Here is a 24,142-nt window from a genome sequence, read left to right as displayed (position 1 = left end):
TAATGGAATGTTCGCTCATAGATATAATCGTCATCAATTTTGGAATCCATGGATATTTTTAAAACTGTTTGGAAAAGGGAAAAGCTTAAAAAATCCTAATCCACGTGCAGTACGGCTCCAGCTCTAATCTCCCATGTAGACCATTTAATTGAATAAGAGGAGAAACTCTTCTACCTTATATGGTCCCCATGCCAGGGCTCCAGCCTCACGTTATACTTCTCACATTACTGATGGACGAGGTTATATGGATTTTTAACTGAGAGAGAGAGAGAGACACTCAACCCTAATCAGGACCACACAATCATGATCTGAGGGCACCAGTTTGGTTAAATAGGAAGCCCCCACACTCTGTTAACCATATATAATGATGTAGTCACTATTGACAGCAGCATCTAAGGGGTTAAACAGAGTTGGACGGTGCAAACACTGATCGTGGCTGATGCAGCAAGTTGTCAGCTATAGTGTCCAGCCGACAGCTACTGGATTGTCACCTGTATGGGGAGGCTAGTCTCTTATATCTCAGGTCAGTTAAGACGTATTGGCTGTCATTAAGGGGATAAGGCAGCAAAACCACAGAGGAACATAAATAGGAACAAGGAGTAAAGAAACACTTGTGAAACAAACTGGAATATGCGCTAAGCCGTAGATTCTTCAAAGTCCCCCCCTTATTTTTCTTAAATGTAATGATTTTGTGTGTTTATATGTATACTGTATGTTTGCGTATATGCAAATGCAATGAGCTTTTTTCAACCCCATTGCAAATGAGGTATATAAGCAGAATTTACAAACTTGGGGCCAGATTCCTCGAAGGCCTTCAGTAGCTGGTGTCCGGCCATGCATCATGTCTACAGCAGGCCATAGCAGCCAAGGCAGCCCTATGGAGGACCGACTGCACTTCTCGTGAAGGAGTTGAATAATTCTGAAAATGAAATGGAGTTTGGAGAAACCACCTGTTTTATCAGTTGTGCCGAGTTATTTAAATTGTTAGGGTTTTCTTACAAATCGCAGAAAGTTTACGAATACACCTAAAAAAATATATCTATGTGGTATGCGCAAATGACCTGCTACTAATCCTAGTCATCTGGGCCGTGACATTTTGGGGAATTATTGTGCTGTCCGAGCCAAGGACATTCAAATGGTTGGATTTGATTTGTGAAGAGGACTTGGCCCCAAGAAAAAAAAAATCTTACCAGTAATGATCACTTACGTTTTATCACAGTAGATCTCTAAAACCATGGAAGAGCTAAAGACGACCGTTCATTTTTGTGTGAGCGTAAGCGTGCAGATGAGTTTCACGGTAAAATGGACTCAGGAGCTGACAGTGGTATTCTACCCCTTGTAGTGAAATATGAGAATATGTAAAGTCTCCCAGGCGTGCAGAAGTCTGAACTCTAAATGTGACCTTTGTCAGCCTTAACTTTTCTGTATGTTGATTTAACTTGTGGGTGGTGGGATCTACACCCCGTCACTAAGCAAATATCTGTATTGTGCCATTTGGAAAAGGGAGTAGGAGGATACAAATGTATGTGTGTAACTAATGAAAAAGTTCAATAAAAGTACCGTAGATGGATTAGCCATAACATTAACTCTACTTTTTTCACGCAGTTCACAACTGGACAGAGGAAGAGACTCTGCAGTGGTTATTTGAGTTTGTGGAGCTGCCGCAGTATGAGAGGACCTTCCGGGAAAACTCAGTCAAAGGAACAACTCTACCAAGGTAGGAGTCATCATAATCCTCGTAGGAGACAACAAGTGGTTAGGTAAGCCGAGTGTTCATGTATGTGTTTGGGGGCAGCACTTCCAGTGTTTGTTACCTTGTTAGACTTGGCTACTCCAGGGCTGTGAGTTGTGCATGCTGATTTTGGTAACCCTAAAGCAATGCTCCCCAACTCCGGTCCTCAAGAGCCACAACCGGTCATGTTTTCCGGATTTCTTTAGTATGGCTCATGTGATAATTGCATCACCTGCACAGGCAACTATTCCACCATCTGGGCCAATTCTAAGGGAATCCTGAAAACATGACCTGTTGGGGAACACTGTCCTAAAATATGCCACTACCAGATCTCGATGAGGCCATCAGGTCCTGTCCTTCGTCTTCGTTGTGACGCTAATTATTAGGTTTTTCTTTTGTGTGTGAATATGCATACATTTCTGTTCAGTGCCAAGGTAAAATGGTGTTTAGGTAGATTAAAGGCCTTTTTGTAAATTCCAGTTACCGTATATACTCGAGTATAAGCCAACCCGAGTATAAGCCGACCCCCCCCTAATTTTGCCACAAAAAATGGGAAAACCTATTGACTCGAGTATAAGCCTAGGGTGGAAATGCAGCATTTACCGGTGAATTTCAAAAACATAAATAGATCATTATTTCCCCATAGCTGTGCCATATAGTGCTCTGCACTGTTCATATTGCCCCATAGCTGTGCCATATAGTGCTCTGCACCGTTCATATTCCCCCTTGGCTGTGCCCCATATAGTGCTCTGCACTGTTCATATTGCCCCATAGCTGTGCCATATAGTGCTCTGCACTGTTTATATTCCCCCTTGGCTGTGCCCCATACAGTGCTCTGCACTGTTCATATTCCCCCTTGGCTGTGCCCCATATAGTGCTCTGCACTGTTCATATACCCCCTTGGCTGTGCCCCATACAGTGCTCTACACTGTTCATATACCCCCTTGGCTGTGCCCCATACAGTGCTCTGCACTGTTCATATTCCCCCTTGGCTGTGCCCCATACAGTGCTCTGCACTGTTCATATTCCCCCTTGGCTGTGCCCCATATAGTGCTCTGCACTGTTCATATTCCCCCTTGGCTGTGCCCCATACAGTGCTCTGCACTGTTCATATTCCCCCTTGGCTGTGCCCCATATAGTGCTCTGCACTGTTCATATTCCCCCTTGGCTGTGCCATATAGTGCTCTGCACTGTTCATATTCCCCCTTGGCTGTGCCATATAGTGCTCTGCACTGTTCATATTCCCCCTTGGCTGTGCCATATAGTGCTCTGCACTGTTCATATTCCCCCTTGGCTGTGCCCCATATAGTGCTCTGCACTGTTCATATTCCCCCTTGGCTGTGCCCCATACAGTGCTCTGCACTGTTCATATTCCCCCTTGGCTGTGCCCCATACAGTGCTCTGCACTGTTCATATTCCCCCTTGGCTGTGCCCCATATAGTGCTCTGCACCGTTCATATTCCCCCTTGGCTGTGCCCCATATAGTGCTCTGCACTGTTCATATTCCCCCTTGGCTGTGCCCCATACAGTGCTCTGCACTGTTCATATTCCCCCTTGGCTGTGCCCCATACAGTGCTCTGCACTGTTCATATTCCCCCTTGGCTGTGCCCCATATAGTGCTCTGCACTGTTCATATTCCCCCTTGGCTGTGCCCCATACAGTGCTCTGCACTGTTCATATTCCCCCTTGGCTGTGCCCCATATAGTGCTCTGCACTGTTCATATTCCCCCTTGGCTGTGCCCCATATAGTGCTCTGCACTGTTCATATTCCCCCTTGGCTGTGCCCCATACAGTGCTCTGCACTGTTCATATTCCCCCTTGGCTGTGCCCCATATAGTGCTCTGCACTGTTCATATTCCCCCTTGGCTGTGCCATATAGTGCTCTGCACTGTTCATATTCCCCCTTGGCTGTGCCCCATATAGTGCTCTGCACTGTTCATATACCCCCTTGGCTGTGCCCCATACAGTGCTCTGCACTGTTCATATTCCCCCTTGGCTGTGCCCCATACAGTGCTCTGCACTGTTCATATTCCCCCTTGGCTGTGCCATATAGTGCTCTGCACTGTTCATATTCCCCCTTGGCTGTGCCCCATACAGTGCTCTGCACTGTTCATATTCCCCCTTGGCTGTGCCCCATACAGTGCTCTGCACTGTTCATATTCCCCCTTGGCTGTGCCATATAGTGCTCTGCACTGTTCATATTCCCCCTTGGCTGTGCCCCATACAGTGCTCTGCACTGTTCATATTCCCCCTTGGCTGTGCCCCATATAGTGCTCTGCACTGTTCATATTCCCCCTTGGCTGTGCCCCATATAGTGCTCTGCACTGTTCATATTCCCCCTTGGCTGTGCCCCATATAGTGCTCTGCACTGTTCATATTCCCCCTTGGCTGTGCCCCATATAGTGCTCTTCACTGTCCATATTCCCCCTTGGCTGTGCCCCATACAGTGCTCTGCACTGTTCATATTCCCCCTTGGCTGTGCCCCATATAGTGCTCTGCACTGTTCATATTCCCCCTTGGCTGTGCCCCATATAGTGCTCTGCACTGTTCATATTCCCCCTTGGCTGTGCCATATAGTGCTCTGCACTGTTCATATTCCCCCTTGGCTGTGCCCCATATAGTGCTCTGCACTGTTCATATTCCCCCTTGGCTGTGCCCCATACAGTGCTCTGCACTGTTCATATTCCCCCTTGGCTGTGCCCCATACAGTGCTCTGCACTGTTCATATTCCCCCTTGGCTGTGGCCCATATAGTGCTCTGCACTGTTCATATCTCCCCCTTGGCTGTGCCCCATATAGTGCTCTGCACTGTTCATATTCCCCCTTGGCTGTGCCCCATACAGTGCTCTGCACTGTTCATATTCCCCCTTGGCTGTGCCCCATATAGTGCTCTGCACTGTTCATATTCCCCCTTGGCTGTGCCCCATACAGTGCTCTGCACTGTTCATATTCCCCCTTGGCTGTGCCCCATATAGTGCTCTGCACTGTCCATATTCCCCCTTGGCTGTGCCCCATATAGTGCTCTGCACTGTCCATATTCCCCCTTGGCTGTGCCCCATATAGTGCTCTGCACTGTTCATATTCCCCCTTGGCTGTGCCCCATATAGTGCTCTGCACTGTTCATATTCCCCCTTGGCTGTGCCATATAGTGCTCTGCACTGTTCATATTCCCCCTTGGCTGTGCCCCATACAGTGCTCTGCACTGTTCATATACCCCCTTGGCTGTGCCCCATATAGTGCTCTGCACTGTTCATATTCCCCCTTGGCTGTGCCCCATACAGTGCTCTGCACTGTTCATATACCCCCTTGGCTGTGCCCCATATAGTGCTCTGCACTGTTCATATTCCCCCTTGGCTGTGGCCCATATAGTGCTCTGCACTGTTCATATTCCCCCTTGGCTGTGCCTTATATAGTGCTCTGCACTGTTCATATTCCCCCTTGGCTGTGCCATATAGTGCTCTGCACTGTTCATATTCCCCCTTGGCTGTGCCCCATATAGTGCTCTGCACTGTTCATATTCCCCCTTGGCTGTGCCATATAGTGCTCTGCACTGTTCATATTCCCCCTTGGCTGTGCCCCATATAGTGCTCTGCACTGTTCATATTCCCCCTTGGCTGTGCCCCATACAGTGCTCTGCACTGTTCATATTCCCCCTTGGCTGTGCCCCATATAGTGCTCTGCACTGTTCATATTCCCCCTTGGCTGTGCCCCATATAGTGCTCTGCACTGTTCATATTCCCCCTTGGCTGTGCCATATAGTGCTCTGCACTGTTCATATTCCCCCTTGGCTGTGCCCCATATAGTGCTCTGCACTGTTCATATTCCCCCTTGGCTGTGCCCCATACAGTGCTCTGCACTGTTCATATACCCCCTTGGCTGTGCCCCATATAGTGCTCTGCACTGTTCATATTCCCCCTTGGCTGTGCCCCATACAGTGCTCTGCACTGTTCATATACCCCCTTGGCTGTGCAATATAGTGCTCTGCACTGTTCATATTCCCCCTTGGCTGTGCCCCATATAGTGCTCTGCACTGTTCATATTCCCCCTTGGCTGTGGCCCATATAGTGCTCTGCACTGTTCATATACCCCCTTGGCTGTGCAATATAGTGCTCTGCACTGTTCATATTCCCCCTTGGCTGTGCCCCATATAGTGCTCTGCACTGTTCATATTCCCCCTTGGCTGTGCCCCATATAGTGCTCTGCACTGTTCATATTCCCCCTTGGCTGTGCCATATAGTGCTCTGCACTGTTCATATTCCCCCTTGGCTGTGCCCCATATAGTGCTCTGCACTGTTCATATTCCCCCTTGGCTGTGCCATATAGTGCTCTGCACTGTTCATATTCCCCCTTGGCTGTGCCCCATATAGTGCTCTGCACTGTTCATATTCCCCCTTGGCTGTGCCCCATATAGTGCTCTGCACTGTTCATATTCCCCCTTGGCTGTGCCCCATACAGTGCTCTGCAGCGTTCATATCTCCCCCTTGGCTGTGCCCCATATAGTGCTCTGCACTGTTCATATACCCCCTTGGCTGTGCCCCATACAGTGCTCTGCACTGTTCATATTCCCCCTTGGCTGTGCCCCATACAGTGCTCTGCACTGTTCATATACCCCCTTGGCTGTGCCCCATATAGTGCTCTGCACTGTTCATATTCCCCCTTGGCTGTGCCCCATATAGTGCTCTGCACTGTTCATATTCCCCCTTGGCTGTGCCCCATACAGTGCTCTGCACTGTTCATATTCCCCCTTGGCTGTGCCCCATACAGTGCTCTGCACTGTTCATATTCCCCCTTGGCTGTGCCCCATATAGTGCTCTGCACTGTTCATATTCCCCCTTGGCTGTGCCCCATATAGTGCTCTGCACTGTTCATATTCCCCCTTGGCTGTGCCCCATACAGTGCTCTGCACTGTTCATATTCCCCCTTGGCTGTGCCCCATACAGTGCTCTGCACTGTTCATATTCCCCCTTGGCTGTGCCCCATACAGTGCTCTGCACTGTTCATATTCCCCCTTGGCTGTGCCCCATACAGTGCTCTGCACTGTTCATATACCCCCTTGGCTGTGCCCCATATAGTGCTCTGCACTGTTCATATACCCCCTTGGCTGTGCCCCATACAGTGCTCTGCACTGTTCATATTCCCCCTTGGCTGTGCCCCATATAGTGCTCTGCACTGTTCATATTCCCCCTTGGCTGTGCCCCATACAGTGCTCTGCACTGTTCATATTCCCCCTTGGCTGTGCCCCATACAGTGCTCTGCACTGTTCATATTCCCCCTTGGCTGTGCCCCATACAGTGCTCTGCACTGTTCATATTCCCCCTTGGCTGTGCCCCATATAGTGCTCTGCACTGTTCATATTCCCCCTTGGCTGTGCCCCATACAGTGCTCTGCACTGTTCATATTCCCCCTTGGCTGTGCCCCATACAGTGCTCTGCACTGTTCATATTCCCCCTTGGCTGTGCCCCATATAGTGCTCTGCACTGTTCATATTCCCCCTTGGCTGTGCCCCATACAGTGCTCTGCACTGTTCATATTCCCCCTTGGCTGTGCCCCATATAGTGCTCTGCACTGTTCATATTCCCCCTTGGCTGTGCCATATAGTGCTCTGCACTGTTCATATTCCCCCTTGGCTGTGCCCCATATAGTGCTCTGCACTGTTCATATTCCCCCTTGGCTGTGCCCCATATAGTGCTCTGCACTGTTCATATTCCCCCTTGGCTGTGCCATATAGTGCTCTGCACTGTTCATATTCCCCCTTGGCTGTGCCCCATATAGTGCTCTGCACTGTTCATATTCCCCCTTGGCTGTGCCCCATATAGTGCTCTGCAGCGTTCATATCTCCCCCTTGGCTGTGCCCCATATAGTGCTCTGCACTGTTCATATACCCCCTTGGCTGTGCCCCATACAGTGCTCTGCACTGTTCATATTCCCCCTTGGCTGTGCCCCATACAGTGCTCTGCACTGTTCATATTCCCCCTTGGCTGTGCCCCATATAGTGCTCTGCACTGTTCATATTCCCCCTTGGCTGTGCCCCATATAGTGCTCTGCACTGTTCATATTCCCCCTTGGCTGTGCCCCATACAGTGCTCTGCACTGTTCATATTCCCCCTTGGCTGTGCCCCATACAGTGCTCTGCACTGTTCATATTCCCCCTTGGCTGTGCCCCATATAGTGCTCTGCACTGTTCATATTCCCCCTTGGCTGTGCCCCATATAGTGCTCTGCACTGTTCATATTCCCCCTTGGCTGTGCCCCATACAGTGCTCTGCACTGTTCATATTCCCCCTTGGCTGTGCCCCATACAGTGCTCTGCACTGTTCATATTCCCCCTTGGCTGTGCCCCATACAGTGCTCTGCACTGTTCATATACCCCCTTGGCTGTGCCCCATATAGTGCTCTGCACTGTTCATATACCCCCTTGGCTGTGCCCCATACAGTGCTCTGCACTGTTCATATTCCCCCTTGGCTGTGCCCCATATAGTGCTCTGCACTGTTCATATTCCCCCTTGGCTGTGCCCCATACAGTGCTCTGCACTGTTCATATTCCCCCTTGGCTGTGCCCCATACAGTGCTCTGCACTGTTCATATTCCCCCTTGGCTGTGCCCCATACAGTGCTCTGCACTGTTCATATTCCCCCTTGGCTGTGCCCCATATAGTGCTCTGCACTGTTCATATTCCCCCTTGGCTGTGCCCCATACAGTGCTCTGCACTGTTCATATTCCCCCTTGGCTGTGCCCCATATAGTGCTCTGCACTGTTCATATTCCCCCTTGGCTGTGCCCCATACAGTGCTCTGCACTGTTCATATTCCCCCTTGGCTGTGCCATATAGTGCTCTGCACTGTTCATATTCCCCCTTGGCTGTGCCCCATATAGTGCTCTGCACTGTTCATATTCCCCCTTGGCTGTGCCCCATATAGTGCTCTGCACTGTTCATATTCCCCCTTGGCTGTGCCATATAGTGCTCTGCACTGTTCATATTCCCCCTTGGCTGTGCCCCATATAGTGCTCTGCACTGTTCATATTCCCCCTTGGCTGTGCCCCATACAGTGCTCTGCACTGTTCATATTCCCCCTTGGCTGTGCCCCATACAGTGCTCTGCACTGTTCATATTCCCCCTTGGCTGTGCCCCATACAGTGCTCTGCACTGTTCATATACCCCCTTGGCTGTGCCCCATATAGTGCTCTGCACTGTTCATATACCCCCTTGGCTGTGCCCCATACAGTGCTCTGCACTGTTCATATTCCCCCTTGGCTGTGCCCCATATAGTGCTCTGCACTGTTCATATTCCCCCTTGGCTGTGCCCCATATAGTGCTCTGCACTGTTCATATTCCCCCTTGGCTGTGCCCCATACAGTGCTCTGCACTGTTCATATTCCCCCTCGGCTGTGCCCCATACAGTGCTCTGCACTGTTCATATTCCCCCTTGGCTGTGCCCCATACAGTGCTCTGCACTGTTCATATTCCCCCTTGGCTGTGCCCCATATAGTGCTCTGCACTGTTCATATTCCCCCTTGGCTGTGCCCCATACAGTGCTCTGCACTGTTCATATTCCCCCTTGGCTGTGCCCCATATAGTGCTCTGCACTGTTCATATTCCCCCTTGGCTGTGCCCCATACAGTGCTCTGCACTGTTCATATTCCCCCTTGGCTGTGCCCCATACAGTGCTCTGCACTGTTCATATTCCCCCTTGGCTGTGCCCCATACAGTGCTCTGCACTGTTCATATACCCCCTTGGCTGTGCCCCATATAGTGCTCTGCACTGTTCATATACCCCCTTGGCTGTGCCCCATACAGTGCTCTGCACTGTTCATATTCCCCCTTGGCTGTGCCCCATATAGTGCTCTGCACTGTTCATATTCCCCCTTGGCTGTGCCCCATATAGTGCTCTGCACTGTTCATATTCCCCCTTGGCTGTGCCCCATACAGTGCTCTGCACTGTTCATATTCCCCCTTGGCTGTGCCCCATACAGTGCTCTGCACTGTTCATATTCCCCCTTGGCTGTGCCCCATACAGTGCTCTGCACTGTTCATATTCCCCCTTGGCTGTGCCCCATATAGTGCTCTGCACTGTTCATATTCCCCCTTGGCTGTGCCCCATACAGTGCTCTGCACTGTTCATATTCCCCCTTGGCTGTGCCCCATATAGTGCTCTGCACTGTTCATATTCCCCCTTGGCTGTGCCCCATACAGTGCTCTGCACTGTTCATATTCCCCCTTGGCTGTGCCCCATATAGTGCTCTGCACTGTTCATATTCCCCCTTGGCTGTGCCATATAGTGCTCTGCACTGTTCATATTCCCCCTTGGCTGTGCCCCATACAGTGCTCTGCACTGTTCATATTCCCCCTTGGCTGTGCCCCATACAGTGCTCTGCACTGTTCATATACCCCCTTGGCTGTGCCCCATATAGTGCTCTGCACTGTTCATATACCCCCTTGGCTGTGCCCCATACAGTGCTCTGCACTGTTCATATTCCCCCTTGGCTGTGCCCCATATAGTGCTCTGCACTGTTCATATTCCCCCTTGGCTGTGCCATATAGTGCTCTGCACTGTTCATATTCCCCCTTGGCTGTGCCCCATATAGTGCTCTGCACTGTTCATATTCCCCCTTGGCTGTGCCCCATATAGTGCTCTGCACTGTTCATATTCCCCCTTGGCTGTGCAATATAGTGCTCTGCAGCGTTCATATGTCCCCATAGATGCTCCACATAAATCTGTGCCATGGCCGCTGCTGCTGCAATTAAAAAAAAAAAAAAAAGCCATACTCACATCTCTTGCTTGCAGCTCCCGGCGTCCGGTCCCGGCGTCTCTCCGCTCTGACTGATCAGGCAGAGGGCGCCGCGCACACTATATGCGTCATCGCGCCCTCTGACCTGAACAGTCAGAGCGGAGCGACGCCGGGAAGATGGAGGCGCCCGGCGGCTGGAACGCGGACAGGTGAATATTACATACTTACCTAGTCCCAGCGATCCTCCCGCTCCCTCTGCCTGTCACAGCTGTCTTCGGTGCCACAGCTTCTTTCTCTATCAGCGGTCACCGGCACCGCTGATTAGAGAAATGAATACGCGGCTCCACCCCTATGGGAGGTGGAGCCGCCTATTAATTTTTCTAATGAGCGGTGCCGGTGACCGCTGAAGAGGGGAAGACGCTGCAGCACAGAAGACCGTGGGACGGCAGGGACAGCGCGAGGATCGCTGGGACTAGGTAAGTATACCTCAGCGCCCTCACCCCCTCACCCGCCGACCCCACCGCTACCGTGACTCGAGTATAAGCCGAGAGGGGCACTTTCAGCCCAAAAATTTGGGCTGAAAATCTCGGCTTATACTCGAGTATATACGGTACTTACTGATTTCTTGATATTTTTGGATTCTTCTAACTTGGTGCATATCAATAATTTACAGAAGACTTGATCTGTGTTCTCACCATAAATACAAAATACCAATGATTCGATCTGCTGTCCCTTTATCTGAAATTTAACTTTTCTAAAAGTAAACTTTGTGTTTCCTCCCTTTACCACCCTACGTTCACTTGATATTTCCTTCTACATGTGTTATTAGCATCTACCACAGCTTCCAGAGAGCCACTCTCACTGTTTTGGGATTATATTTGACTCAGATTTTTTTTTTTTCTTCACTCCCTGTTCCCCAACAATCACTCATGTCATCTGCACCTCAAAAGCATTCGCCTCCAGAATTCAAACTTTTTTCTATTTTATTTTATTTTTTTAAAGCTGTATAACCATTTATCATCACTTTGATTCTGTGATTCATTCATTCTTGTCTGGACTACTGCAAATTGCTGCAAATCAGTCTCCCATTTACTAAAATCACTACTCACCCGTGCATCACGAATGCAGCAGCTAAGCTCAGATTTCTGTCCAGCTACAACACCGATGCCTGCACCCTGTTCCAGTCATTTCTCTGGTTGCCCATTCGCTACAAAATGCAGCATAAACTTCTCATACTCAACCTCAAAGTTTTCCATAGTTCTGAGCTACTCTTGCGTCTCCTCCTTCATTTCTATCAACTTACCCGTAAGTTCTGTGCGTTTAATGGTCTAAGACTGACATCCTTTATAATTCAACTCCCCGATTCCTGTCTCCAAGGCTTTTCTTGTGCTGCACCTGTTTTCTGGAATGCACTACCACACACAATACAGTTGTGGCCTATGGCATCAACTCACTAATGGTTCTCAGTTCTTCTTTTTTTTTCCAGGGAATTTTTATCCTTTCTGTCATCTGTTCCCACTTTCTTCACTGTGTCTGCAGATAGTGCTCCATGGCAATTACTGACTTTTGCGAGTGTCGCTGTAAAATCGTTGGTTACTACGTCTTTTTTTTTTTTTTTTTTTAATATTTAACGTCTTTTGGAAAAGTCTTGAGATATTTGCAAAAATTTAGATGGTGTTAAGTTAACATTAGTGATGATCGAACATGCTTGGATAAGGTATTATCCGAGCATGGTCCGGTGCTAACTGAGTGTCTTCGGTGTGCTTGGATAATATGTTGGAGTCCCCTCGGCTGCATGTCTTGTGGCTATTTGGCAGCTGTAAAACATGCAAGAATTGCCTAACAGCCGCGATACATGCAGCTGCGGGGTCTCAAAACATATTCGAGCACGCCGGAGACACTCGGTTAGCACACATTTTATCCCAGCACGTTCGTCATCACTAGCTAATATGTAATCGTCTGTTTCTTAGCCTTTACTAGTTAGGGATGGTGGTAAATGTCATGCAGTGCAACCAAGTAACATAATTGCTGGACTGAAGGGCGCACACATCCTGGTCTAAAATACATGGACACCTCTATATTTCATGAATGATGCAGAGTTGATCTGCCTGACCCTCTGCCTTTCCAAAATTGAAGTTGACTTTACGATGAAGCACATTATGGTGAAAGCAATTATCTATAATTGCATGACATTCTGTTCCATTCGCTGGGCCGAATAGGCTTCATCTCAAACCTTAGAAAGTGACTTCAAACCATTATTTCTCTCTCATCCACCAAATGTGGACTTGACCCCCTGCCACATTTAGGAGAAGGGAGTGTTCTCTTCAGATTCACCAATCTTGTCCTCCTTAGGCTAGGGTCACATATTATGTTGGTGCAGTCCGTTCAATGCATACGTTAAACGGACTGCGTTAACGCAAGTGCTGAAAAAGATCGCGTTTATGCGATCGCGCTAGCGCAGATGCTCTATCTGTGCTAGCGGTGACGGACTCGAAAACGCTGCAGACTGCGTCCGGGGGTCCGTCACAGAATGACGGCACATCGCTAAGGCTGCGTTCACATTAGCGTTTTGCGTCGGGTGACGCAGCGGCGACGCATGCGTCATGCGCCCCTATATTTAACATGGGGGGCGCATGGACATGCGTTGTGCGACGCATGCGTTTTTTTTGCCGCAAGCGTCGGGCGCAGAAAACGCAACAAGTTGCATTTTTCTTGCGTCCAAGTTTCGGCAAAAAACGACGCATGCGTCGCAAAACGCAGCGTTTTTGCGTGCGTTTTGGTGCGTTTTTATTTGCGTTGTGCGTTGCGTCGCCGACGCAGCGGCGCACAACGCAAATGTGAACGTAGCCTAACGCATGCCGATTATGACATGCGTTAGCAGTGCGCTACATAATGGCAATTAATGGGTGCGCTAACGCATCCGTTACATAGCGTTAGTGCCGCTAGGTAACGGATGCCGTCAGCGCATTGCCATTAACGCAGTGTGAACCCAGCCTTAATGTAGCTGTCTGCCTGGTTGCAAACAAAACGTTCCAGGTGACCAACTGGCCGTGAAGGTGACTGTCCTGTACGAAGAGGTGACTGTGAGCCCTCAGGGCCATCAAGCTCTGTGTAGTCACTTGGGAGGTAAACACATTGGTTGTACCATGGTTGAGTGGCCTCATTGTTCCCTGATCCCATGAACTGACGGATAATGCGCTTGCTTTGTGGACTAATATTCTGGGACATTTTCTGAAAAGCTTTCTACTATAAAGAGGTTGTCTGGGGATTTTCCATTGATGACCTCTCTAGTTCCTTGATGCTGGAAGTGGCTAGAATGTTGTTCAAAAGAAGAAGGTGCGATCAACTGGTTGTCCACTCTGCGGGAGCACCAGGCTTCTTTGCTTTGTTTGAACAGTCATTTTGTGCTCTATTTTAGCATAGCTTGAGTCGCTGAGAATCTCCTGTCCAGCAGTGTAGTCACAACAGGACTACCCAGCCCTTCACCCGGATGTACAGTACAACTTCTCCATGTGCTCGCCCCCTCTACAGACCTGGTGGGTGCTGCTTTACGCAGCCTTGCGTCAGTCTCGGGTCACATCTGCAGGGAGAGATGGAGCTGGCATTTTCGCTCAGTATCACAACTGCAGTGTATTTTGCTTTTTATTTCCAGCCAGTGTAATGGTGGTGTGCTGGGCAGGATTACTACAGCTTATCTTGTTCTTCTGATAAATTGTAAATGAAAAGTTAACTCTGTTTTGCCAACAGAATAGCTGTGAACGAGCCGCTGTTTATGATCTCGCAGCTGAAGATCATCGATCGAAGCCACAGACAGAAGCTTCACCTGAAAGCGTTGGATGTGGTCCTGTTCGGACCGTTAACACGTGAGTGTTGAGGCTCCGCTGCTAACGACTAGGCAGTGAGCGTTTTATCGTTGTGACTTATGGAGATCCTCGTTTTTTCAGGCCCCCCTCATAACTGGGTGAAGGATTTTGTCCTGACCATTTCGATAGTGATTGGCGTTGGCGGCTGCTGGTTTGCCTATACGCAGAACAAAACCTCCAAGGAGCATATAGCACAGATGATGAAAGATTTGGAAGGGCTGCAGAAAGCGGAGCTGAGCCTGCTTGAGCTACAGGAAAGGTAAGGGTAGATGTCCTCAGGCGAATGTCCTGCGCGCGCCGGAGCAGGCTGCCATTTCATGTGTAAAACCGGCAGGATTTTTTCTCTTTGCACTTTTTAATTGACTAGCATTGATCAGTGTGCCATCTGTAGCACACATGAATGGCACATGAAGTGAAATTGGGCTAAAACAAAAAAACAAACCCATCCTATTGCAAATCATCAGTCCATCATCTGCTGCGGACGGTGGTGTGTATAGTGTCCTGCACTATCTGGCATAAAGCATGGAGAGGCCACTGCACGAGGGGCAGGATAGTCTGACACCCAGCCACTATTATACCATACTTGCCAGGGCTCCGCTGCTTTGCACTTCACATATCTCCCCTGTATACAGCAGCCTCTCTCCACGCCTGATTTTGGATGAAGCAGGAGCGTATACCTGCCCATCCCCTTTAACTTTTTCATGATGATGTTCATTGTGACCATGTGATTGCACATATGTTTCCATTTTCTTTGCCAAGTCTGAATGTTTTTTTGCGTCTACCTTGGTACTGGACTGTTTGCTTTTTTTTAGTAGCTAATTCTTCTTGTTATTAGTATTGATAGATGGAAAACATTACTCAGATTATATAATATGATATCATATGTAGATGACCTCCTGATGAAGCATCGGCGAAACACACGTCGGATGTTTTGGCGAGCTTATTATTCATGATGGTATTTAACCCTTATTATATTATTGATTTTTGTGTGGGAAGAACTTATATTTACTGGCATTTGTGTCTGTATAAGTGTCTAATCCCAATATCATTATCACTGTGGAAATTGACCTTTAGGTGTACACTCCTTTATATAGTGGATTAATAATCTAAATGTATATATGTTTTTCTCATTTGTCTGTATGATTTATATCTTTTTATGCACTGATCCTGCCCTGTGTATACATACATATGTTTGTGGAGGTTTCCCATACCAGCTCACCCATTCATTTTAATTTTTGTCTGTATTTCTGGGACTTTCCGTACCTATTGTTCTTAATGTTATATTTGATTATCTTCTGATATTTTCATATGTTGATTTGGTTCTTTCTGGCCTGACAGTTTTTCTTTGGTTTTATGTTGATTGCCTTTTGGGGAGACTTTATTTATTTGCTAGGGTTACACATTTTGGTGATTTATCTTCTATAGATAGCTAAATCTATTAAAGTGCTGGCTATTCATTTACTTGGTGACACATTTTGCGGCTGCGCAGCCTGGAGGCAGGTGTAGGTTTTCAGCATTCCGCTTTGGGACACTGCAGTACGCCATATACACTATTGGGCTCTTGTAGGGACTCGCCTATGACTGTCATGTACTCAGGAGTTGTCCTAATTCCAAGAATTTTCCGCTTAGTAACATACATAGCCCATTGCTTTTGCCTTCTGTGATCGTTGGCGGTAGAGATTTCTGCAGGACTTAGAGGGGCTTTTTGTGGTGCTGACTATATTCATACTAAGAGCATCGGAAAGTGTAATTATTATTTTACATTTGTTCATTCTCTATAAGGTTAGACAAAGCTCAGGAGGAGAACCGGACCGTAGCTGTAGAAAAACAAAATCTGGAGCGCAAGTTAATGGACGAGATCAGCGACGCAAAGCGAGAAGCTCAGCGTCTCCGAGAACTGAGGGAAGGAGCAGAATGTGAGCTCAGCAGACTGAAGTATGCAGAAGAGGAGCTGGTTCAGGTATATACGCTTCCACATCGGGATAAGTCGGTGATATACAGAACGGCCACACACACGTATTCCCCTAATCCATGGCAAGGGAGCACTGGGCTCCCTTGTTCTTGGGATCAGTGGGAAACCCAGTGTTGGGATATCGTATTGATACTGGAAAGAGTCTTAAAAATGGGTTACCACACATCATAGAATGTTAGGGACCTCAAGGGTCGTTATGTCCAACCCCCTGCTCAGTACATCTCAGGATTCACTAAACCATCTCAGACAGATTACCTGTCTAGCCTCTTTTTGAAGACTTCCATTGAAGGAGAACTCACCACCTTGCGTGGCAGCCTGTTCCACTCATTGATCACCCTCACTGTCAAAAGGATTTTTCTAAAATCCAATCTGTATCTTCTCCCTTTCAGTATCTTTCAATTGCTTTTCGTGTTTCCATGTGCAAATGAGAATAATGATGATTCCTCTACACTGTGACAGCCCTTGAGATATTTGTAGACCGCTATAAAGTCTCCCCTCAGCCTTCTTTTTTGCAGGCTAAACATTCCCCGATCCTTTAACCCTTCCTCATAGGACATAATTTCCAGATCCTTTATCCGTTCCTCATAGGACATAATTTCCAGATCCTTTAACCGTTCCTCATAGGACATAATTCCCAGATCCTTTAACCGTTCCTCATAGGACATAATTTCCAGATCCTTTATCCGTTCCTCATAGGACATAATTTCCAGATCCTTTAACCGTTCCTCATAGGACATAATTTCCAGATCCTTTAACCGTTCCTCATAGGACATAATTCCCAGATCCTTTAACCGTTCCTCATAGGACATAATTTCCAGATCCTTTAACCGTTCCTCTTAGGACATAATTTCCAGATCCTTTACCTGTTCCTCATAGGACATAATTTCCAGATCCTTTAACCGTTCCTCTTAGGACATAATTCCCAGATCCTTTAACCGTTCCTCATAGGACATAATTTCCAGATCCTTTAACCGTTCCTCTTAGGACATAATTTCCAGATCCTTTACCTGTTCCTCATAGGACATAATTTCCAGATCCTTTAACCGTTCCTCTTAGGACATAATTCCCAGATCCTTTAACCGTTCCTCATAGGACATAATTCCCAGATCCTTTAACCGTTCCTCTTAGGACATAATTCCCAGATCCTTTAACCGTTCCTCATAGGACATAATTCCCAGATCCTTTAACCGTTCCTCTTGGGACATAATTTCCAGATCCTTTACCTGTTCCTCATAGGACATAATTTCCAGATCCTTTACCTGTTCCTCATAGGACATAATTTGCAGTCCGTTCACCATCCTGGTAACTCTTCTCTCTCTGAACTTGCTCCAGTTTTTCAATATCTTTTTTAAAGGGAACCTGTCACCCCGTTTTTTCAAGATGAGATAAAAATAGCGTTAAATAGTGGCAGAGCTGTGCTTTACATTCGTGTATTTTGTGAGCCTTTATTCCCCACCTATGCTACCGAAATACCTTTGTAAAGTCGCCGTTTTGGGCTGTCACTCACGCTGGTCTGGTCATATGGGCGTGGTGACATCGCTGTTTCTCCCCCAAATCTTGCTCATCTTTCCGTTGGTGGCGTAGTGGTTTGCGCATGCCCAACAGGCGAATCAACTGCGCAGCTGAAGGAAAAGAGCGCGATCTGCGCTATTCAGCCGTTTATCGTGGGCGCGGCCATCTTTGTGAGGCCGCGCGTGCGCAGATGGTACTGCTCAGCTTCCTGGGGCTTCAGGAAAATGGCCGCGGGATGCCGCGCGTGTGCAGATGGAGATCGCGGTGGCCATTTTCCTGAAGCCGAGATGCGAACTATGTATCCCAACTGGTACTAGAAGAGGTTTTCCCAGTGTGCCCTTCTGAGCAGAGGATCTCTACAGAGTAGCTCTCCATTTGCAGGGCTTCACCCATCTGTAAGCCTATGGCCATGAGGACTGCTTATGGCTACATACACCATAGCGACTAGTTCGGTTTTTGTAGAATTTGACTCCAGTAAAACCTTTCTAAAGGTAACTTACTGTAGACCAGAGAGTATGAGGTTGGTGGGACCTGACCCTTCTAGGAGCTGGTATCTCTAGTGGGCCTAAACGCATAATAAACGAGCTTCTTCTGGGTAGGTCACTGTATAATGTGGAGATAAATACTTGGTATTTGCAGGTTCGCATGGCCCTAAAGAAGGCCGAAAAGGAGTTTGAACTGAGGAGTAATTGGTCTGTGCCCGATACGCTCCAGAAATGGCTGCAGTTAACGCATGAGGTGGAAGTGCAGTACTATAACATCAAGAAGCAGAACGCGGAGATGCAGCTGGCGATAGCTAAAGATGAGGTAAGGGCTCGGAGGGTGGACCTGTTACACATATTGAATTAGTCTGCACCTCTGCATATGTGTCTCTAGGAGGACTTGTCATAACTGGCACAATGAGTTCTTCTGCCTTTGTCCCATGACACTAGTTGTAATGGGGGCTTCATTATTTACATGCATCATCATCAGGAGGCATTTGATTTTTAGCAGAGCATCATTGGAGCAGGAGCGAGTCGGACGGTTGAAGACAGGCAGGGGGACAGTGAGAAGACAGACGTGGCTTAGCACTGTTTCTGCCTTTTGATTTGCCATCTGCTGTTTTTTTTACCCCAGAGATACTACGCCTGTCCCTGACTGGAGTAGCATTTCTGGCGCAGCGCATACAGGTACACGCCACTAACTAGAGGCGCGGAATTCATGAAGTGGCGTGCCCCTCTTGACGCCTTGTACCCTGATAAGAATTAGTGTCGTGCCAGCTTTCACCATGCCAGTCTTGATGAATCGACCCCAAAGGTTTTAGGCTTTTATATAAAGTGCTCTGTTTGTTGGCGGCTCCTGAATACTCCAAGCCTTTGTTTATTTTCTAGGCAGAGAAAATAAAGAAGAAGAGGAGCACAGTTTTTGGAACATTACATGTTGCACACAGCTCGTCGCTGGATGAGGTGGACCATAAAATTCTTGAGGCAAAGTAAGTTCAGTCATGGTGATGGTTAATGCGAACCTCTACCAGAGTAATATGCAACCATTAAAAGGGTTGTCCGGTTAACACAAGTTATCACCTATCCATAGAATAGGTAATGCCTTGCTGATCGGTGTTGGCCTGATCGCTGGCGTCCGTATTGATCAGACAAGGGAGTTTTTACCCTCGTTATAAGATGGAGCAGCAGGTTGGACGTCCGACCTCTGCTCCATTCATTCACTGTGGGGCGGGGAGAAGTAGCCAAGCACAGCGGAGTGCGGCCCTATGGAGATTGCAGAACACACAGATCTAAGCATAGAAAAGATCCCTGTTCTGCCGATCAACGCAGGTCCCAGTGGTCAGTGCTTTGGAAATGCAGACTCAAAGAGCTTTCTAATTGTCTGTCTTGCAAAAGAAACTATGATCAGAAAATGACCTATTGCTAATTTTTTTTTTTCAATTTTTTTTTCTATGTCACGATCTTTAGAGAAAATAAGAGTATTTCTGCAATTTTCAGTGGCCCCAGGGCTTTTCTGAGACAATAATTTTTTGCCCTTTCAGGAAGAGTTTTCGGCAAGGACAATGCAGGATTTCGGTGACTGGTTACACCTCTATACACAGCTGATAGCACAGGATTCAGCAATCATCCCTTCTCCTGCTCCCCTCCCTTCACAATCACCTGGTTACATGCTCATAAGATGCTTCCATATGAAAGATTTGGTCAGCGCCTGCTCATTGTGGCTTATATACATGTATTGTTTCTTGAAAACAATACATGTACATGTGACCAGTGTAAAAATTGCCGTATCTAAAAAAAATTTTATTTTTGATACAGATTATGATATGGAGAAAAAAAAATGCCCTCCAAAAATGAAAACACACGTTTAACACAAAAATCTGATCTAAACCATAGGTCATTTGCTGATTGTAGCTTTCTTTTATAGGGAACATGGCGTCAGGATTTTGCTCAGTAAACTACAGACAGTGTCAGGTTGGCGCCGTTATACTGATTACAATACAGTTTACAGTTAATGAGATTCTGGTGTTTCGGGACGACCTATGTGTGGGGCCTTTTTTTTTGGTGCTCCAGCCTCATCGTCATAACTCTGGCTTAAATAACAGGTCACTTTCACTGAGCCGTCGGTGATCTGCCGCTTATCTTAACCCCTTTCTGACATATGACGTACTATCCCATCGAGGTGGGGTGGGCCCCTTATGACCACCGACGGGATAGTACGTCATATGCGATCGGCCACGGTCACGGGGGGAGCGCGGCCGAGTGTCAGCTGACTATCGCGGCTGGCATCCGGCACTATGTCACAGACCGCTCCTGACACATTAACCCCCGACTCTGCAAATGCAATGTGACGCCTGCAGACCAATCCATCTAAGTCTGCATTCCAAACGGCGCTCCTTCCTTTCCAAGCTCTGCCATGCGCCCAAACCGTGGTTTACCCCCACATATGGGGTATCGGCGTACTCAGGACAAATTGCACAACAACTTTTGGGGTCCAATTTCTTCTCCTACCCTTGAGAAAATAAAAAAATTGGGGCTAAAAGATCATTTTTGTGAAAAAAGTTTTTTTATTTTTACGGCTCTGCATTATAAACTTCTGTGAAGCCCTTGGTGGGTCAAGTGCTCACCACACATCTAGATAAGTGCCTTATGGGGTCTACTTTCCAAAATGGTGTCACTTGTGGGGGGGTTTCAATGTTTAGGCACATCAGTGGCTCTCCAAACGCAACATGGCGTCCCAGCTCAATTCCAGTCAATTTTGCATTGAAAAGTCAAATGGCGCTCCTTCCCTTCCGAGCTCTGCCATGCACCCAAACAGTGGTTTACCCCCCACATATGGGATATCGGCGTACTCAGGACAAATTGTACAACAACTTTTTGGGTCCATTTTCTCCTGTTACCCTTGGTAGAATAAAACAAATTGGAGCTGAAGTAAATTTTTTGTGGAAAAAAGTTAGATGTTAATTTTTTTTTTTTAAACATTCCAAAAATTCCTGTGAAACACCTGAAGGGTTAATAAGCTTCTTGAATATGGTTTTGAGCACCTTGAGGGGTGCAGTTTTTAGAATGGTGTCACACTTGGGTATTTTCTATCATATAGACCACTCAAAATGACTTCAAATGTGATGTGGTCCCTAAAAAAAAAAAATGGTGTTGTAAAAATGAGAAATCGCTGGTCAACTTTTAACCCTTATAACTCCCTAACAAAAAAACATTTTGGTTCCAAAACTGTGCTGATGTAAAGTAGGCATGTGGGAAATGTTACTTATTAAGTATTTTGTGTGACATATCTCTGTGATTTAAGGGCATAAAAATTCAAAGTTGGAAAATTGCAAAATTTTCGCCAAATTTTGTTTTTTGTTTTCACAAATAAACGCAGGTAATATCAAAGAAATTTTACCACTATCATTAAGTACAATATGTCACCAGAAAACAATGTCAGAATCACTGGGATCCGTTGAAGCGTTCCAGAGTTATAACCTCATAAAGGGACAGTGGTCAGAATTGTAAAAATTGGCCCGGTCATTAACGTGCAAACCACCCTTGGGGGTAAAGGCTTTAAATACTGTGCTTGCGCAGTTAAAACTGTGGTGTTTACAAAAAAGTAACTACAGCAAAATGGCATCAGTGCCTCGCAGTAACATCTATCGCTTGCTGATGGATGCTACTGCACATGTCTGCGCCATTTTGTTTGAGCAAAAAAAAATGGCGTAATAGCATCTGTTGGCAAGCGATAGATGCTACTGCGCAGGCGCCATTTTGCTGTCGTTAATTTTATTTTTTAAACACAATATTAACTGCGCAAATGCAGTATTTAAAATAGGCAGGTAGCTGTTGCTTCAGTGACCTGTAATTTAGGCCACAATGATGACGGTGAGGCCAGAGCCCCACAGGCCGCCCCCCCACAGGCCGCCCCGGAGCACGAGCATATCATTAACTGAAAACTACAAATAAAGATTAAACAACCACAAGACGGATTTATTCACCCCAGGTATCATTATAATCAGTATGACGGTGCCAACATGACAGTGTAGGTTACTGAGCACAATCCTGCTGACAGGTTCCTGTTAATGCAGTTTCCAGCCTGTCATTAGGATGGGGATATAATATTAGGTTGGTGTTGGATTGTATAAACTGCTTCATACATCTGGTTGCCTGACTAAGATTCTGAACACTCACTGATGTAATATTCATGGGCTATCCAAAGCAAACAGAGCTAGGGGTAAAACTAAACATTTCATAGTAACATAGTAACATAGTTAGTAAGGCCGAAAAAAGACATTTGTCCATCCAGTTCAGCCTATTTCCTACCTTTTTGTTGCTGTAAAGTCTGTGTAACCCCTTTATACAGCTGGCTGTGCTGTTTGTGACCAAGATCTGATGTCACTCTGCTCCTGTGGCTCTAAAGGTACCTTCACCCTCAGCAACTTTACAACGAGAACGATCCGTGATGTTGCCTCATCCTGGATAGCGATCTCGTTGTGTTTGACACGCAGCAGCGATCTGGATCCCGCTGTGACATCGCTGGTCGGAGCTAGCAGTCCAGAACTTTATTTGGTCGTCAGGTCGGCGTGTATCGTCATGTTTGACATCAAAAGCAACGATGCCAGCAACGTTTTACATGGAGCGAACAACCAGCGAGAACGATAAGTGAGTCGCCGTTACGTCACTGGATCGCTGCTGCATCGTTCTGGAGCTGCTGTGTTTGACGTCTCTACAGCGACCTAAACAGCGACGCTGCAGCGTTCGGCTCGTTGTCTATATCGCTGCAGCGTCGCTGAGTGTGACGGTACCTTTAGGAATCAAACTGCTCTATCCCCTCTATCATTATATGTTAATGAAGTTTATTGGCTGACATGCGCCATTACAATGGATTCAGCAGCATTGTGATTCAGATTGTAAAAAATATTAAATAGGTTGTACCCTGCTAGGACAACACCTTCATGATCTAAATGTTTGGCCCCGAAAAAATTAAAAAAGCTTAAACTCCCCTCCCATGCCGGAGCCGTTCCAGTGGTGTCAGCACTCACGGTCCCCGGGCTCTTGTGTGGTTGTGTGGCTCCCAATCCGCGCTGGCGTCCCTGTCCCCACCACTGTTATCATGGCTTTCTCTTCAATTCGTATGAAGACGGGGACGCCAGCGCTGATCGGGGTGCCATGCGCTACTTGTCATGCAACCGCACCAGAGCCCCAGGACCGCGAGGGCTGACACAGCATTTTCACCACCGGCACAAGAGAGGGGAGGATAGGCTCTTTTATTTGTATTGGGGCCAAACATTTAAATCCAGGACGTTTTGTCCTAGTAGTGGACAGCCCCTGTAAGTTGTGTGTAGTGGGAAGCCTTCATTGTTATGGCATCCTTAGCTTTTCTTTCTGCTGACAGCGGAATGTGGCCACCGTCACTAGAAAGCTGCTGACATCCATGTTCCAGCTGGTGATTGCACCAACTACTACACTGCTGGTTGTTCTGACAATGACCGTCCATATTGATTTGAGGACTGCTGCCTCACTTTCTTCTTATCTCTCTATTTAATGTTCTGTAGAGTTAGTTTGGGGGTCCTATTGCACCTGACTCGCCCCTGTTCTCTTACCTTCTGCAGACATGTTCTAAGCAACAGACATGGGTTCCTGTTCTGTGAATAGTGGAGACAGTGGTAGCCCCCCATTTATTAGACATGTATGACCGATCCCATGAGTGTCCATGAATGAATTCCGTCCTCTGGTAAACGCTGTATCCGTCATGTTTCTTTTTTGTTCCTGTAATTCCCGCCGCTGAGATGTTTCCGTGTCCTGATGAGTTGGGCCAGATCACAAACTCTGCTCTACTACATTTCAGTATTCGTCTGCTACAATAACAATG

At 47.3% G+C, this 24,142-nt stretch overlaps 1 protein-coding gene across 1 annotated transcript in view; it reads left to right on the top strand.

Moving 5' to 3' along the window:
- STIM2 (stromal interaction molecule 2) overlaps positions 1-24,142 on the top strand; it is a 140,631-nt gene that overhangs the window by 102,386 nt on the left and 14,103 nt on the right. The window contains exons 4-9 of the mRNA XM_069744635.1: positions 1,606-1,717; positions 14,204-14,319; positions 14,401-14,578; positions 16,102-16,279; positions 18,443-18,610; positions 19,174-19,274. Coding sequence (XP_069600736.1) covers positions 1,606-1,717; positions 14,204-14,319; positions 14,401-14,578; positions 16,102-16,279; positions 18,443-18,610; positions 19,174-19,274 — 853 coding nt within the window. The remainder of the gene's footprint in view (positions 1-1,605; positions 1,718-14,203; positions 14,320-14,400; positions 14,579-16,101; positions 16,280-18,442; positions 18,611-19,173; positions 19,275-24,142) is intronic.

This window comes from Ranitomeya imitator, chromosome 1 (assembly GCF_032444005.1).
Source record: "Ranitomeya imitator isolate aRanImi1 chromosome 1, aRanImi1.pri, whole genome shotgun sequence".
In the NCBI taxonomy this organism is placed as follows: Eukaryota; Metazoa; Chordata; class Amphibia; order Anura; family Dendrobatidae; genus Ranitomeya; species Ranitomeya imitator.
Note: the sequence above shows the minus strand (reverse complement) of the source record. Positions and strands in the feature narration are given on the sequence as shown.